We start from the raw sequence: 19,133 nt of genomic DNA on the forward strand, positions 1-19,133 counted from the left end.
ACTAAAAAACATGAGCATTGTCTTAACAACAGACCCTTGATCAATCTAGAAATTCTGAATTAATGTTTCCTTGCTCTGAGTTTTCATATTTAAAAAAGCAAACAGGCTGGGCATGGTGGCTCACGCCTGTAATCCCAGCACTTTGGGAGGCCGAGGCAGACAGATCACAAGGTCAGGAGTTCGAGACCAGCTTGGCCAATATGGTGAAGTCCTGTCTCTACAAAAAATACAAAAAAAATTAGCCGGGCATGGTGGCATGCGACTGTAGTCCCAGCTACTTGGGAGGCTGAAGCAGAAGAATCGCTTGAGCCTGGGAGGCAGAGGTTGCTGTGAGCCGAGATCATGCCACTGCACTCCAGCTTGGGTGACAGAGTGAGACTCCATCTCAAAAAAAAAAAAAAAAAAAAAAAGCAAACAATTCACGCCTGTAATCCCAGAACTTTGGGAGGCCAAGGTGGGCGGATCACGAGGTCAGGAGTTTGAGACCAGCCTGACCAACACGGTGAAATCCTGTCTCTACTAAAAACACAAAAAAAAAAGAAAAAGAAAAAGAAAAATTAGCTGGGTGTAGTGGTGCACACGTGTAATCCCAGTAACTCAGGAGGCTGAGGCAGGAGAATCGCTTGAACCCGGAAGGCAGAAGTTGCAGTGCGCAGAGATCGTGCCACTACACTCCAACCTGGGAGACAGAGCAAAATTCCATCTCAAAAAAAAAAAAAAAAACAAAAAAAAACAAAAAAAAAAACGCAAACAATTATCGGGCTTCAGTAAACAATTAATTTTTAGGTTAAAGGCAAACATTCTAAAATGAAATACAGTATTCCAATATTCCCACTTTTAAAACTTCACTACTTACCATCTTCAAATTAAACTGTATGTTTGAATCATGCAGAAGCTATAAAGATGGCTAGGTAACAAGCAGACAGTCTCTGACATTGCTGTTCACAATTCAGTACTCAGCCCATCAGGAATCTTGGGAAACAAGTCTTCCCCAATCTCTACCTTGTAACTTACAATGCATTTATCAAGGAAGATGTAATTAAAGCACTAAGTTTTAGTTAACAGATAACTCAATCATTAATTACTATCTAAGTGTTCATGATACAGCAAGAGATAGTATTCTATCCCAGTGTTCATTATATAGCAAGAGATAGCTAATGGAAACCCCACATCACAAGTAGAACTCATGCTTTGAGAATAAGTTAATGTATTTTAAACTGTCAGTGTATGTTTACTCAAAAGCATGTACATGATTAAAAGACATTCTGTTTCATTTTCCCCAATGTAAAAAACAATGCCTCTCCACAGGAATATTTGGAGGTATTTACTCCTTGACTTTCAAAATATTATCAAGTGTCTCCATTTTCGGCAGGGCACGGTGGCTCACACCTGTAATCCCAGCACTTTGGGAGGCCAAGGCGGGTGAATCACCTGAGGTCAGAAATTCAAGGCCAGCCTGGGCAACACGGTGAAACTCCGCCTCTACTAAAAATATAAAAATTAGCTGGTGTAGTGGCACCCGCCTGTAAACCCAGTGGCACATGCCTGTAAACCCAGTCACTTGGGAAGCTGAGGCACAAGAATCGCTTGGACCCGGGAATTGAAGGTTGTAGTGAGCCGAGATTGTACCACTGCACTCCAGCAAAAAAGGTATCTATTTTTTTTCAAATGTACCAGATCATTTACACCATAATGTAGAATCATTTTCTTCTGATTCACCTACATGTACCTTTGGACATCTGTTATAAGCTGTTCTGGGGAATAAACTTCAATATATGTAAATCATTAACCAAAAGATTCCCCAGTGTGAGTTAAGAATAGAGTGACTATATTTATTCTGGGATGTTTTATTTTATTGTTCAGAATCAGATGTTGAGTTAAAAAAATTCCTTTTGGCTGCTTTCATTATCATGTCATGTCTGAAAACATCCAGGAAACAAATTAAGAATTATAAGCCATTGAAAATAATTATTCTCTCTCTCTAATATATATATATTTTTTTTGGTGGGGGACAGTGTTCTGCTCTTTCCCCCAGGCTGGAGTGCAGTGATGTGATCATAGCTCACTGCAGCTTTGAACTCCTGGGCTCAAGCGATCCACTCACATCAGCCTCCCAAGTAGCTAGGACTGTAGGTATGTGCCATCACACCTGGCACATATATATTACAGAAAATAATGATTCTTAATTCAACTACATTTTAAAAGGCTACTTTAAACTCCTCTAATTTCCTTATATATTAATATGATATTCTATATTGATCAATGTCTACTGTAGGCTTAACCCTAACTTTTGCATACCTTATGCAGCCAATTCTTTTCTTAAAAAATCTACACATATCCTCCTAAAAACTAACAAGAGTATTGTTCTCCTCAAAATTTCTATGATGATAATGCAAAATTTTAAACATTTCTACAACTTGATGAATATAGAAAAGCTTAACAATAGTAAGTAGAATGTCTAATTACCTGGTCATCTCTTCCTCCAGATTGATGAAGGGCTCTGTATCAATGATATTACCTAGACCACCACAAAACAAACACATACCATTTATGTCTCTTTAGTCTCCATTAAAAATAAACATGTAAAAATGAATCAAACTCATTTCACTTAATGATTTACACAAAAATACGTCAAGCTGACTCAGTTTTAATTGTGTGTAAGCATTATGGCATTCATTCAAATATTTCTCTGCTGACTGTGTGCAACCACATATACGCTAATTCAATGATGTTTATTTGAAAGAAGAAACCCACATTTGGTAAGAGGTAGTCTGTCAGCAGAAATATCAGTGTTCTTGAATTAAAATATTTTTTGGAATATCACTCCAAGATCCCATAAAAGAAAAATCTCTTGTCCTGATAAATGCCATTGCACACTAAGGTACATATTTAAAATCTAACACTGCATTTTTCCAGTTTTATTCTTATTTAAAAATATCAAATACAAAGAACAGTGTAATAAACATCAGTGAGCTCATCACCCAATATTAGCAAATGCTAACATTTTTGAGACAAAAAGTACACTATAAAAGTATTTCATAACTTTACCCCTAACACACAGACACACACACACACAAGCACTGTTCAACATTTTGGTGTGTACATTTTCAGATTTTCTTTTATGTATGCATGTAGATACACACAAATTCACACTTATTTTCTAACAATGGAGTCATAGTTCACATTCAGTGACCAAATTTTTTCCTATCAGTATATAAATGTGTATATCTATTTTTTTCAATGTTGCAACTATTTCACTTGTTTCCAATATTTTACTGTTACAAGCAATGCTGTGTTAAACATACTTATACACATATGTTATAAATGTACAAAGAGTAAATATTTTCTAGGAATTATCACAATTGAGACTGCAAAAAGTTATGTTAAAATGAAAGGGCCTGTTTCAGATGAGTCTGATTTCGACAGGTATGGAAAAGAGGGGAAAAAATATTTCTAGCAAGGTGAACAATATAGACAAAAGTCAACGGCAAGTTTGAAGAATGCGTAAGTCTGTTTTTGACAGGGGGAGGAAGTATGTTGTGTGGATGGAGGAAGGTGGTTATGTAGCTCGAAAGATAATCTGGGTCCTGCAGGTATGGTGCAAGAAAACAGACCAGCAGTCATTTGACAGCTTTGAGCAAAATAGGATATAATTAGAAGTATGTTTTATGAGAGTTTAGCCACCAGCAATGTATACGATTAACTGGAATGTGGAGAGACTAAGAGACTTGAGCTACTATAACTATGTAGGGAAAGAGAGTATAAATGAGAATAGAAAAGAAAGCACATACTTACAAGATTTATAGAGCAAGAAGTTACAGGACTTAGCAACTGATAGAAGTAGAGAGAATAAAAATTTTTTAAAATTATCAAAACAGCAAGCCTAAGCATTTGGAGAATGCTAGTGTCATGGTGGGAAATAAGAATTCAGCAAAAAGACCTGCTCTGGTCAGAGGAGAGATTATTAGTTTGGTCTTGAACATTTTTGTTTTGCAGTGCCTGGCACATTCAATTGCAGATGTCCAATAAGTATTCAGACTGTAACTTTCCAGTTTTAGAGAGTTCAGATCTAAAGATTCAAGATTCATGTGCTAGAGGCCATAGCTAAATCCATTTCTCCTTACCCATAAGGACAGGCCAGCAGATAAGGAGAAAACAGCAGGCCAAGCACAGAATCCTGGAGAAAACTCCATTAAAGGGTAAGACAGAAAGTAAGGAAGAAACAAAGAGATGCAGAAGCATAGCAAAACATGCAAGAGGTATTCTTGACTGCTTTGCCTTATGTCAATACAACAATAAACATTTTCAGATTGAATTTTTATTTAAATCAGTTGTGAGATGTCTTCTGCTCCACATTTTCAAAAATGAAACAGGACACTGAATAGTCAGGTGAGGATTTTTCTCCAAATCAATCTTGGGAAACCTTACATTATCTATCTTCTCTATTTACCAGGAAATGTCTCTATATAGTATTAATTGTTGCCAGTATGTCACTACCAAATCAAGACCATTTTCCAAGTCTAACTAAATATCTGTTTTCTACTCATTGCTTTTACCAGTTTTCTCAATTCTCAAGATAAGAAACCAAGATAATTTAAACAAATGTTCTTCAGCAATGATGTCTTCTAAGTCTACAGTCATTTCTAAATAGCTCAAAAAGTAAACAACTTTGTTCAAGGTCAAAATTGCCTCCTTTATGTTTGTATGTCCAATTACACCATACCTATAGCTTCAACCATCAAAATACATAGAAAGCAAGTCTAGCACCAAGTTCCTTTTATTTGTGCTTCGCCTGTCAAATTGTACCAGTCAAAATAAAAATCAGGCATTCAACAAAGAAGTATAAATACTTCTATTATAAAGACACATGCATGCATATGTTCATTGTAGCACTATTCACAATAGCAAAGACACGGAATCAACCTAAATGCCAATCAATGACAGACTGGATAAAGAAAATGTGGTACATAGATGCCATGGAATACTCTGCAGCCATAAAAAAGAATGAGATCATGCCCTTTGTAGGGACATGGATGAAGCTGGAGGCCATTATCCTTAGCAATCTAACACAGGAAGAGAAAACCAAATACCATGTTCTCACTTATAAGTAGGAGTTAAATGATGAGAACACATGGACACACAGAGGGGAACAACACACACTGGAGCCTTTTGGAGTGTGGAGGGTGGGGGAGGGAGAGAATCAGGAAAAAAACTAGTAGGTACTAGGCTTAATACCTGGGTGATGAAGTAATCTGTACAAAAAAAAAAAACAAAAACAAAACAAAAAAAACCCATGACACACGTTTACCTATGTAACTATATTAGTCTGTTAGTATGCTGCTAATAAAAACATACCTGAGACTGGGTAATTTATAAAGAAAAAGAGGTTTTATGGACTCACAGTTCCACATGGCTGGGGAGGCCTCACAATCATGGCAGAAGGCAAAGGAGGGGCAAAAGCATGTCTTACATGGTGACAGTCAAGAGGGCACATGCAGGGGAACTCCCATTAATAAAACCATCATCCTTTATGCAGTGGACTGTCATTGAAGGTTATCACCAGTGTGTAGGAGCTTATTACCCTGGTTCTTTTACTTCTACCACTCTGATGCTTCTCCCTTAGTCTCAGTATTGACCCCTATGTTCTCCCTCTTTCCTATACACGGGTGTTTCCCAGAACTCTATGCAGGCTCCAGGCTGACCTCAGCCACTTTCACAGCTTCAGTGACTCCAAAATCTATCTAGCACTATTCAAATCCTCTCTCTCTTCACAGTTAATGCTCTGGTTCAAGTCCTCATCATTTCTTACTTCTCCTGAAACAAGACTACTATAACTAATCTTTCCGCCCCAGTTAGGTCTTCAGATTGTCCCCAGATTTTATATTTGAAAGCAAAAATATAATCATAGTGCTTCCATTGATAACCTTCAATAACAGTCCACTACATAAAGGATAAAGATCAAGATCCAAGGTACATCACATTAGTTCCTTTGCGATTTTGCCACAATATACACATGAAAGAAAATATGTCTGAAGCACCAACAATGATTACCAGATATTTTCTTTATCCCCACACCTATCTCCTCATTTCAGAAGCTAGATCACTGTGCAGTCACTGTCTTCAGAGAGGGCTGCTGCTGCATTAAAAATATATATATATGTACTGTGTAGGTTTCTTCTTGGCTTTTATATTCCCAAAGCCTATGCCTTTGAGGGTTGAAGAGGAAACTGAGCATGACAGAATATTTTGTTTAAATTTTATGAGATTAAGCTCCACCCTTTAGATTGAAAAAATATTTTCCACATGCTGAGAAAATAAGCAGTTGAGAATTGCTGACTACATAGGCACTGGAGGGTCCAGGAAAAAGAAACCTGCCTCCTGCCACCTAAGCAGACCCTAGAGCAAGACCTCAGAAAAGGAAATGTGTAGTGAGTTGAAGGGATGGCTTTAGAACAGCTTCCAAGAGTCTCCTTGGACCTAGAGAGATATGGAAGGAGCAGAATGACATCAAAGCTTTTAAGAGAGGAGGATGAGAAAGCTTGACCGAATGCCTGTGTAGACGATGATGCTGAACAACACTCGGCCTTCTCACTCATCTGAAACTATGTTGGCCTCCAAGACACACCCCAGGGAAAGGTGAGGCCTACCCCAAAACAACTGAGATTGGGTTTTTACCACATTTACTGAAGAGGGACTCAAAATGGAAATTATGTTATATAAAATAAAAGTTATGATTTTAGCACACTTGGATTCTGGAATAATAGTTACATTTGCTACATCCCTTTCTAGCCTCAACTCACTTCACTCCCTCAACCCCATCTTCACCAGCTTTCCCCACTTCTGTGTAGCCTGGCTGTAAGCACACCAAAGGGTTTATTATTCCCTAACTATCCTATTTGCTTCCTTCAAGGCTTTATCCATTCTGCTTTCTCTAACTGGAATGCCCTTTACCAAAATTTTTCTTCTGGAATATACTCTTCCTCCATGAATAAACTAAAGTATTACATCGTCTTACCCCTAGCAGAGTGATTCATCTTGCAATAGAACTCCACAGTAATTGACAGTGATTCAACTTACTAAGTCATACAAAAATAGAAGTATGACTATTTACATCTATCTCCTCCTCCCACTCCCACTGGTGTGAGGTCATAGAAAACTGAACTATATCTAGTTTATCTTTATATTTCCAGTGCCCAACCTGTTGCATCTGCCATAACTTAGCCTATTCAAAAAATTTACAAGTGGTTTCACAGAGCTATATATATACACACACTATATATGGGTGTGTGTGCATAAGTATATATATTATTTTATATATATAATACAATTATATATAAGAATATATATATACACACACTTTTACACACATATATAAAAGTATTAATCTCATGTGTATTTAAGAATTAAAAGAGTTACTGCATGTAAAGCTCTAAGAACAGGACCCAGCACATAGTAAATGCTCAATGAGGGTTGGCTTTAGTTATTGCTAACAGTTGAGTTCTTCCTCAAGGCTTGGGGCTCGCATTCCTTTTACTTTTCTCCATATCCTATCCCAGAGGATTTAACATTGCATTCAACTTAAATAAAGCCAAGTTGATAGTCCTGGATTTTTTATTTTATTTTTTAAATGTATTTAATCTTAATTTTTACTTATTTTTAATTTTTTTTTTAGAGATAAAAACCAAAATATTATTTCTTACTGCAAATCACAATATCACAGGTATAAGTGGTAAACATAAATGGACACAGAAAAAATTTGTGAGATTTTTAAAATCTGAAATTTTCAGCTTTTATGTGAAGCTGCATCACATGAAAGCTTTCTGCTGTAACATATTGACAGATTCTAACATAGGCAACTCTAATGAGTCTCAAAATATGAAATTATGCCACTAAATTTATAAAGACTTCAGTGAGGAAGATAGTTTACTAGAGAGGCAAAGGAAGGAACACTGCCAAAGGAGCTTAGCTCTTGGTTGTGTATGAAAGTTGTTGTCCTGGGGAGCCAATGGGAGAATACAGTTTTCTGTGCTGGGAAGAAAATATAAAAGAGGAGAAAAAAGCAGTTATTTTTAATTTGAGTGGCACATAGTAGATGTATATATTTACAGGGTGTATGAGATATTTTGACATAGGCATACAATGGATAATAATCGCATTAGGGTAAATGGGGTATCTATCACCTCAAAAATTTATCCTTTCTTTGTGTTACAAACAATCCAGTTATACCTTTTTAGTTATTTTTAAATGTGCAATAAACTGTTGTTGACTGTAGTCACCCTGTTGTGTAATCAAATACTAGATGATATTCATTCTATCTAACTATATATTTTTGTATCCATTAACCATCTCCACTTCTACCTCTGCCACCCCACTACACTTTCCGGCCTCCGGTAAATGTCATTCTACTGTCTATCTCCATAAGTCCAATTGTTTTCATTTTTTAGCTCCCACAAATATGAGAGAAACGTGAAGTTTGTCTTTCTGTGCCTGGCTTATTTCACTTAATATAATCTCCTCCAGTTGCATTTTTGTTGTTGCAAATGACAGGATCTCATTTTTTTACAGATGAATAGTACTCCATTGTGTATATGCATCACAATTTCTTCATCCATTTACTTGCTGATGGACACTTAGGTTGCTCCCAAATCCTGGCTATTGTGAATAGTGATGCAATAAACATGGGAGTGCAGGTTTCGATATACTGGTTTCCTTTCTTTTGAGTATTTCCCCAGCAGAGGGATAGTTATGGATCATATGGTAGTTAAATTTTCCATTTTTTGAAGAACCTCCATACTGTTCTCCATCATGGTTGTACTAATTTACATTCTCAACTGTGTACAAGGGTTTTCTTTTCTTCACATCCTTGCCAGCATTTGTTATTGCCTATCTTTGGATAAAAGCCATTTTAACTGGGGTGAAATGATATCGCACTGTAGTTTTGACTTGCATTTCTCTGATGATGATCAATGATGTTGAGCATATTTTCATATACCTGTTTACCATTTGTATAGCTTCTTTTGAGAAATGTCTATTCAGATCTTTTGCCCATTTGTTAATTGGAGTTTTTTCTTATTGAGTTGTTTGAGTTCCTCATATATTCTAGTTATTAATCTGATGTCAGATGGATAGCTTGCAAATACTTTCTCCCATTCTGCAGGTTGTCTCTTCACTTTGCTGATTGTTTCCTCTGCAGTCCAGAAGGTTTTTAACTTGATGTGATCCCATTTGTCCATTTTTGTTTTGGTTCCCTGTGCTTGTAGGGGTATCACTCAAGAAATCTTTGCCCAATCTAATGTCCCAGAGAGTTTCTCCAATGTCTTCTTTTAGTAGTTTCATAGTTTCAGGTCATAGATTTAAGTCTTTAATCCATATTGATTTTATTTTTTATATGATGAGAGAAAGGGATTTAGTTTCATTTTTCTGCATATGGATATCCAGTTTTCCCCCCATCATTTTTTTGAAGAGACAGTCTTTTCCCCAATATACATTCTCAGAAACTTCATTGAAAATGAGTTCACTATAGATTTATGGATTTACGTCTGCATTCTCTATTCTGTTCCATTGGTCTATGTGTCTCTTTTCTTTGTACCATGGTGTTTTGGTTACTAGCTCTGTAGTATAATTTGAAGTCAGGTACTGTGATTTCCCCAGTTTTGTTCTTTTTGCTCAGGATAGCTTTGGCTATTCTGGTTTTTTTGGGGGTTCCATGTAAATTTTAGGATTCTTTTTTCCATTTCCGTGAAGAATGTCACTGGTATTTTGATAGCGATTGCGCTGTCTGTAGATTGCTTTGGTAGTACTGATATTTTAAAAATATCCATTCTTCCAATCCACGAACATGGAGTATCTTTCCATTTTTGGTGTCCTCTTCAATTTTTTGCATCAATCTTTTACAGTTTTCATTGTAGAGATCTCTTATTTCTTTAGTAAAATTTATTCCTAGGTATTTATTTCATTTGTAGCAATAGTAAATGAGATTACTTTCTTGATTACCTTTTCAGATTGTTTGCTGTCACCATGTAGAAATGCTACTGATTGTTGTATGTTGATTTTGTATCTTGCAACTTTACTAAATTTATTTATCACTCCTAATAGTTTTTTGGTGGAGTCTTTAGGTTTTTCCAAATATAAGATTGTATCATCTGCCAACAGGGATAATTTGACTTCTTCCTGGCCAATTCAGATGCCTTTTTTTCTTTCTCTTGTCTGCCCTCACTAGGACTTTCAGTATTATGTTGAATAACTAGTGAAAGTGAGCATCCTTGTCTTGTTCCAGATCTTGAAGGAAAGGCTTTCAGTTTTTCCTCATTTAGTATGATACTAGCTGTGGGTCTGTTGTATGTGGCTTTTATTTTGTTTATGAATGTTCCTTCTATACCCAGTTTTTAAAAGTTTTTATCATGAAGGGTTGTTGAATTTATCAAAGGCCTTTTCATCATCAACTGCAATGATCATATATTTTATATCCTTCATTCTGTTGATATGATACATCACATTGATTAGTTTGCATATGTTGAATAATCCTTGCATCCCTGGGATAAATCCCATTTGGTCTTGAACAACATTTTAAAGTGTTGTTGAATTAGGTTTGCTAGTATTTTTGTAGAGGATTTTTGCATCAATGTTAATCAGGGATATTGGTCTATAATTTTCTTCTTTTTTTTATTTGTCTTTGGTTTTGGCATCAGAGTAAGACTGGCCTCATGGGATGCATTTGGAAGTATCCCCTCCTCCTCTGTTTTTCAGAATAGTTTGAGTGGTATTGGTATTAGTTTTTCTTCAAATGTCTGGTAAAATTCAGCAGTAAAGCTGTTAGGTCCTGGGCTTTTCTTTATTGGGAGATTTTAAAATTACAGCTTAAATTTCATTACTCATTATTGGTCTGTTCAGATTTCTGATTTCTTCATTGATTAAACTTGGTAGTTTGTATGTGTCTAGGAATTTATCCATTTCTTCTACGTTTTCCAATGTATTGGCAAATACTTGCTCATAGTAGCCACTAATGATTTCTGTGGTATCAATGATAACATCTCCTTTTTCATTTGATTTTATTTGAGTCTTCTCTTTTTTTCCTAGTCAGGTTAAAAGTTTGTCGATTTTGTTTATCATTGCATTTCAAAAAAACAACTTCTCATTTCATTGACTTTTTGGTGTTGTTTTCTTGATTTCAATTTCACTTATTTCTGCTCAAATCTTTATTATTCCCTTTTTTCTACTAATTTTGGGTTTGGTATACTCTTGCTTTTCTAGTCCTTTAAATTCCATCAGTAGGTTGTGGTTGTTTATTTGAAACTTTTCTACTTTTTCAATGTAGGCATTTATTGCTATAAACTTTCCTCTTAGTACTGCTTTTGCTGAATCCCATAGGTTTTGGTATGTTGTGTTTCCATTTTCATTTGGTTCAAGAAATTTTTCAACTTTCTTTTTAATTTATTTATGGTCATTAGGAACAGATTGTTTAATTTTCATGTGTCTATATAAATATCCTCTTATTAATTTCTAGTTTTATTCTATTGTGCTCAGATAAGATACTTGATATTATTTCAATTTTTTGAAATTTTTAAGACATATTTTGTGACCTAACATATGGTCTGTCCTTGAGAATGATCCATGTGCTCAGGAAAAGAATGTGTATTCTGCAGCTACTGGATAAAATGTTCTGTACATACCTATTAGGTCTATTTGGTCTATATTGCAGATTAAGTCTAATGTTTCTTTGTTAATTTTCTGTCTGAAAAGTCTGTTAAATGCTGACGGTGGGGTGTTGAAGTCTCCACGTATTATTGTATTAGGATCTATCTCTCTCTTTAGCTCAAATGATATTTGCTTTATATATTTGGAACTCCAGTTTTGAATGTATACTTATTTACAATTGTTGCACCTTCTTGCTGAATTGATCCCTTTATCATTACATAATGATCTCCTTTGTCTCTTTCTGTAGTTTTTGTACTGAAGTCTATTTTGTCTGATGTAAGTACAGCTACTCCTGCTTTTTTTGTTTGTTTTCATTGGTATGGAATAACTTTTTCCATCCCTTAAATTTTAGTCTATGTGTAAACTCATGAGTAACAGTTAAGTCCCCAGAAAAACACAATTATAACACTGTAACTGGTGTGTGAAGTACTCATATCCACTCACATCAGATCTGGGCCAGATCTGGAGTGAAAACTCGCTGGTAATAGTAAGTACCCAGAAAAACACAGAAATTATAACACTGTAATTGTGGTGTGTAAACTATTCATATCTGGAATAGAAAAACTAAAAGATGAACCTACCAAAAATAATAACTACAAGAACTTTTATGGATGGTAGTGTGCTTCTTTATAGGTGAAGTATGTTTCTTGTAGGCAATAGATAGTTGGGTCTTGTTTTTTTATCCATTCAGCCACTCTATGTCTTTTGATTGGAGAGTTTAGTCCATTTAGATTCAACGTTATTATTGATAAGTAAAGACTTACTCCTGCCATTTTGTTTGTTGTTTTTTGTGGTCTTCTCTTCCTTCTTTCCTTCCTTCTTGTCTTCCTTTTAGTGAAGGTGATTTTCTCTGGTGGTATGTTTTAATGTCTGCTTTTAATGTTTTAGGTATCTGCTGTATGTTATCTTATTTGAGGTTACCATCAGGTACGCAAATGATATCATACAATGCATTTTTAAACTGATGGCAACCTAATGCTGATCATATGCACAAACAAGCAAAGGGAAAACTAATACAAACTCTATACTTTAACTTCATCTCCCTACTTTTTATATCTGTATCTGTTTATATCTTACTAGACTGTGTCTTGAATAGTTATTGTAGTTATTATTTTTGACAGGTTCATGTTTTAGCCTTTCTACTCAAGATGTGAGTAGTTTATACACCACAATTACAGTGTTGTAATAGTCTGTGTTTTTTTATGTACTTACTATAACCAGTGAGTTTTGTACCTTCAGATGATTTCTTATTGCTCATTAACATTCTTTTCTTTCAGATTAAAAACTCCCTTTAGCATTTCTTGTCTAGACAGGTCTGGTGTTGAATATATCCCTCAGCTTTTGTTCATCTAGGAAAGTCTTTATTTCTTCTTCATATTTGAAGGATATTTTCACTGTATATACTATTTTAGGAAAAAAAGTGCTTTTCTTTCAGCACTTTAAACATGTCATGCCACTGTCTTCAGATCTGTAAGGTTTCCACTGAGAAGTCTGCTTCCAGACATATTGGAGCTCCTTTGTATGTTATTTGTTCCTTTTCTCTTGCTCCTTTTAGGATCAGTTCTTTATCCTTGACTTTTGGGAGTTAGTTAAATGTCTTGAAGTAGTCTTATTTGAGTTAAATCTGCTTGGTGTTCTACAACATTCTTATACTTGAATATTGATATCTTTCTTTAGGTTTGGGAAGTTCTCTGTTATTATCCCTTTAAATAAACTTTCTACCCTAATCTGTCTACCTCCTCTTTAAGGCCAATAACTCTTTGATTTACCCTTTTAAGGCTATTTTGTAGGTCTTGTGGTCATGCTTCATTCTTTTTTATTCTTTTTTCTTTTGTCTCCTCTGAGTGTGTGTATTTCAAATAGTCTGTCTTCAAGCCCACTAATTCTTTCTTCTGCTTGATCAATTTAGCTATTAAGAGACTGTGATTCATTCTTCAGTACGTGCTGCTGGTGGAGGAGGGCAAGAGTGGTGCAGGCAATTCAAGACTCTCTTTCCTACCTTCTTCAGTGCCTCTTTCCTCAGTATGATGTTAAAACCAAATAGTGTGGTCACTCACCTGGTTTTTGGTTCTTATGAAGGTGCTTTGTTTTGTGAATAGTTGTTCAATTTGGTGTTCCTGTAGGAATGGGGGCGGGGGCGATGATTTCTGGAGGCTTTTGTTTGGTTATCTTGTTCCACCTCCTCCTAACATAATATATTTTTTTAATCTTTTAAGTTTTATTAGAGACAAAGTCTCACTATTTTGCCCAGACTAGCCTTGAACTTCTGACCTCAAGTGATCCTCCCACCTCAGCCTCTCCAGTAGCTGGGACTTCAGGTACACACTACCACACCCAGCTTCTAGTCCTATTCTTTATGCCAAGATTTAGTGTCATTTTTTCTACTGCCTGGATGTCATTTTACATGTGCCTCACCTGCCATCTTCACCACAACACATTTAAAACCACAATCACCTTTATCTAGGATCATTTCCAGATAGTGGCCAGTCTCATAAGGAAGATGAGAATTCACAGAATACTACAGAAATTCATCAGTGATTAAGCTTTGTTTACAAAAAAAGTGGTATGACAAAACCAGAGAGTTTCCTAGGCTCCAGTCATCAGAGATTTTAAGGCAAAGGCTGCACATATTCTATAATTAAACCAGAGATAGATGGGAGTAGCTGTCAGGAAATCTGGTCCATAGTAAAACAGCAGAACAAAAGCTGATATCTGTTAATTACGGCAAAGTATTGGGACGAGAAAACTTATGAGGGTTCTATTGCAGCAACAAAGAAGGATCTGCTTACTCAAGAAGTTTTTAGAGCTGTCTAATTAGATCCTATGTTTAGTGTAAACACCTCCAGGCTTTCAAGAGTCTTGGCAAATCCAAGTCCCCTTAAGCAAGGAATACTTCTCCAATAAGGAGGCTCTGGTATCTAGTCCACCCCCATGGAGAGATAATGAGGTTTTGCCTAGGGAAGGGCAAAAAGAAGAATGATCTGACAGTATCTGGGGCCCCAAGAATTTAGTAGGCTGGTTCTCCCTCCACAGGCATGATAGAATATGTTTGCCCTCATCTCTGGGACAAGCATCAAAACCTCTGATGCTATTCCCCCCTTTCCAGGCAGCCTTGAGGGTCTCTGACAGTCTAAATCTGCACACATGCAGAGTAGTGATAGTGTAGTAAGTGTCCTAAAGTGAAAATCGCAGTAAAGATAGCATGCTGTCTTTACAAAGGCATGCAAGGATACACAATGGTGGGGGGAGTGGAAATGAGGAGTGGCAGTGAGGAAGAGTATTAATCTTACTTATTTAATCTTTATTTTCAAATGGTTTCACCTGTTACACAGAATATGTACATTTTGTGTAGGCGACAGATGCTGACCATACTTGGTTATCACCTCCTCTTGGAAGCCTCCCATGATTCCTCTATATGGAGTCAGGTGTCCTTTCTCTGTTTTTCCAATGCATTTTATGTATCTCTGTATTATATCACTAATCATATTCAACTGTATTTACTGGTTCACTTGTCCATCCCTCCCATTATACTAAGCTTCTCAAGAGTTGGGAATGATGAGGGCATATACTATGACTGGCACACAGAATGCTCTAACACAAATTAACTGATGGATTGACTGAAGACAACAACCCCTCACTCAATACCCTAACTCAGAGATGAGGAACCTTTTTCTATAAAGGACCAGATAGTAAATATCTTAGGTTCTTCAGACCATATGGTTTGTACAACTACTCTACTGTGCCATTGTGGCATAGAAGCAGTCATAGGCTGCTTACATTCATAAAATATAAACGAATAGGTGTAGCTACATTTCATTAAACTTTATTTACAGGTACTGGAATTTAAATTTCACATAATTTCCATGTGTCACAAAATATAATTTCTTCTTTTGATTTTTTTCCAATGATTTGAAAATGTAAGATCCATTCTTAGTTCACAGGCTGTACAAAAAGAGGCAGCAGGCCAAATAGCCCGGGGTCATAGTTTGAAGACACCTACCTTCCCTGAAAGGCATGGCTGGTGATTCAGTAACCAAGGAAATGCTACTTAAAGGGGTGATTATTCACATCTGTAATAGCTACTGAGTAACTTTGGGTATGTCTCAAACTTTCAACAACTATAAAAATTGAGGTGGTATCATAGAGTTTTGTAAAGAAAAATTATATAAGGAACCATATCATCTTTGCAAGTTATGTAATTTCATTCGTGAAGAACATGAAAGCCTGTTGATAATAACAGTAACTAATATTTGTTGAGTACTTTTTATGACTAGACTTTGTTCTGTGATTCTTCAATGAATGGATCCACTTAAATATCACAACCATCCTAAGAAGTAGGTTCTATTGTTATCCAACTTAATAACTAAAGTATGAATAACTTCCCTAAACCTCAAAACTAAAAATTGGTAAGGGTGTGGTTTTTGAGCCAGGTAGTTCAACTCCAGAGTCTATTCTCTAACCACTAAATATATCCCCTCTTAAGAGGATAACAAAAGTAAACTTTCAAATATTTCTCTAAGCTTTCTCTTTCCCATTCTCAAGATTAGAAGAGTGAGCTTAATGGGAATGACTGGCAAGGAGTGCAATGTGAACTACAATCTCAACTGGAAACTAGATATCTATGAAGATGGAAATCTAAATTACTAGCTGGCAAGCTGTGGTGATGTGGCCACTGTTTAGCCTAGGAGATTTTGATAGGCATACAGACACATGGGCCTATCCAGAAAGGAGCTAGTTATCACAACTAGATCATCATCTGTTTGGGAACTCACGCATGCTATTAAGTAAGTAAGTGAGTTTACTATGTGTCTTAGTCCATTTGGGATGGTATAACAAAATACATAAACTGGGAGCTTACAAACAATAGAAATTTATTTCTCACAATTCTGAAGGCCGGGAAGCCATTAAAAAGTGAGCAAGATCTGAATGGACAGAGATGTACCCATTAGGTCTGCTGAGCCACCAGAGTGATGAAATATTTGATTCTTCCACTATGAAGCACTAAGAGAGCTAACACCACAGAATATTGCCCAATATAGCATGTATAGGAACCAATGAATTCAGAAAGCATTGAGGACTTCCTTTGGTGAATGGTGTAAAAGAAAGGTACCAGTTCAAAGGTGGTACAGCATCTTTCTGCAGGTTCCTTTGAATGCCGCAAAAGAACGTAATAAATGCATAAGAATTTTACATAGCTCAAACATACAAAAATTTTTCTGGCCCAGCCTATTACCTGCATCCACAGAATTGAAGTAATTCTACCTTAGGGTAAACAATGTACTTTTCAGGATCACAAAGTGGTTCCAAGGACCCACTGAAAAATATCAAAAGATCCATTTATACCCGAGATTGGTATGAATATTTATGTGCATGTTTCTGGGGAAGTGACTCATTGAATTCATCAGAAACTTGAAAGCTCAAAAGTTGAAAGGTCCTTGTAAGCTAAGTGGTATCACTATATTTTCAAGTACATTCTCAGACAGGCATTTTCAACATTTGACCACCTAAGTGCAAACTAGATTGTAAGTTTTTGAGTAGCTTAGTTTAAATCAATCTAGGCTTAACCAGAGGTAACCTAGGAAACTCAGAGATATCAATCCATTCCTCCCCATCGAGAGAGAGAGAGAGAGAGAGAGAGACAGAAAGAGAGAATATGTATGTTACACCTAGATTATTTCTGTAGTCTATTCACTTTCCCACTTTCCTTGAGAGCTGTGTTACATCTGTTTTCTCTGTCTCTATCAGCCAATTGTCTCGCTTCCTACTTCACTGAGAAAACTAAAGTTACCAGGAGAAAACTTCCACAGATTCTCACCTCCTCATCTACCCACCACTGGGTACTGACACTCAAATTCGCTTTTCCCACCTGTTATTGTTTTGTTCCACAGCACTGGATTCCATTCTTTCTCAAGGATATCACTCTAGCAAATCTCTTCCCTCTCTCATTCAAACACCACTTTCTCCTTTCTTTAGGATCATTTCCATTAACACACAAAACAAGCTACAAGCTATTATTTATCTTATCCTAAAATACACCCCCCTCAACACACACACAATTTAGCCCCACTTTTCCATTGCTGAATCTACTTCCAGAGAGCCCAACATATAACAATGTCCAAAACTAAATTTCTGGCATTTATTGCTCAAATCCACTCTCCTTCTCCGTTTCTCATTTCTCTTGATAGTAACTGCATCCTCCCAGTTTCTAGGGCTAAAAACTTTAGAATCATCCTGAACTTTTCCTCTTACACCCATATTCAATCTGTTAGGAAATCTCACAACTGATTTCTACTTACCATTCAAGGTTCTAATTAAGTTCCTATATTTCTTCTTGAAGCTTTCCAGAATATTTCTGACTTCACAGAGCTCTCTCTTTTTCTACATATCTCTGCTGGCACTTCAGTTGTGTGTTGTAATGCTTGTAAATATTATCTTTTCTAACTCACTACAAATATGAATTATAGCTCAGACTGTCTGCCTCCTACAGGACTAAACACACTAATGTGTATTTAGTAAAGAATCCACAAACATCACTCGAAGTGCTTGTTTTTGCTGCAAGTTTCCAATAAAATTGGTACACAAACAATACTTACTGCTATTAGTGTTGTTTGACAACACAGCTCCTAAATTTCCTGGATTTGCAAAGGTATCCGTCATGTCTCCAAACACCAGCATCATGAGAGGAAGTGCAGCTCCATGGATGATGGCAGCCAAAGTTCCCACCACCATATACAACTTGTCAAGCCAATTTGAATAGCGAAACTAAAAAGAGAGAAAAAAGAATAGCAGAGGAACAATTAGTACAGTTTCATGGATGATTTGCTTTCCCTTCAAAATATATCCAAAATCCAAACATTTTTCAGACTACTACTGATACTACCCTAGTCCAAGATACACTCTACCTTTGCTAAATTATTGCAATAGTCTAAGTAGAAATGGACATTTGATTCTTCCACTGAGTTCTGGCCTAATTCTTCACATTGGACTTGGTCTGTCTTCTTATATGAAGTCTAATGAGAAGGATGGGACATTTTGGGAAACTGTAAAAGTATTTAATGGTACTATAATATAGTATTTGTTGCTCTAGTTTCTAAGAATAGAAGCCACTTATCATCTCATGGGCAAAAACTTGAATGCCAAAGGCCCCTCTGAGGATACCATGGAGGAAACGTTGTGTTGCTTTAACAAAGTGGTTTGGGTTAAAGACCTGCCACACAATGGAACTGGCATAAATGTAAAGCGATTTGAAGATAATTGGGCCTCAATAATGAGCAGAAAAAATGAGTCCAATGCATGCTTGTCAAAGAACATTTTTTCTGAGAAGACAGAATATGACAATAATGAATGACCAGTGGAGATCTGCATAATCTCTTTAAATGTAGGCAGGTCACAGGAAGGAAAGAAAAGTTTCTCTGAACCCAAAAAGTTACAGGAAGAGG

The 19,133-nt window shown here is 36.2% G+C and overlaps 1 protein-coding gene across 3 annotated transcripts in view; it reads right to left on the reverse strand.

The window, feature by feature from the left end:
* The window catches only part of ABCB1 (ATP binding cassette subfamily B member 1), a 107,831-nt gene that overhangs the window by 73,418 nt on the left and 15,280 nt on the right, over window positions 1–19,133 (reverse strand). For all 3 annotated transcript variants that reach the window (XM_021935309.2, XM_021935307.2, XM_031665972.1), the window contains exons 4-5: window positions 18,288–18,456; window positions 2,467–2,518 (exon numbers count right to left, since the gene is read on the reverse strand). In XM_021935309.2, the coding sequence (XP_021791001.2) occupies window positions 2,467–2,518; window positions 18,288–18,456 (221 nt within the window). The remainder of the gene's footprint in view (window positions 1–2,466; window positions 2,519–18,287; window positions 18,457–19,133) is intronic.

The sequence above is a fragment of the Papio anubis genome, chromosome 4 (assembly GCF_008728515.1).
Source record: "Papio anubis isolate 15944 chromosome 4, Panubis1.0, whole genome shotgun sequence".
Classification (NCBI taxonomy): Eukaryota; Metazoa; Chordata; class Mammalia; order Primates; family Cercopithecidae; genus Papio; species Papio anubis.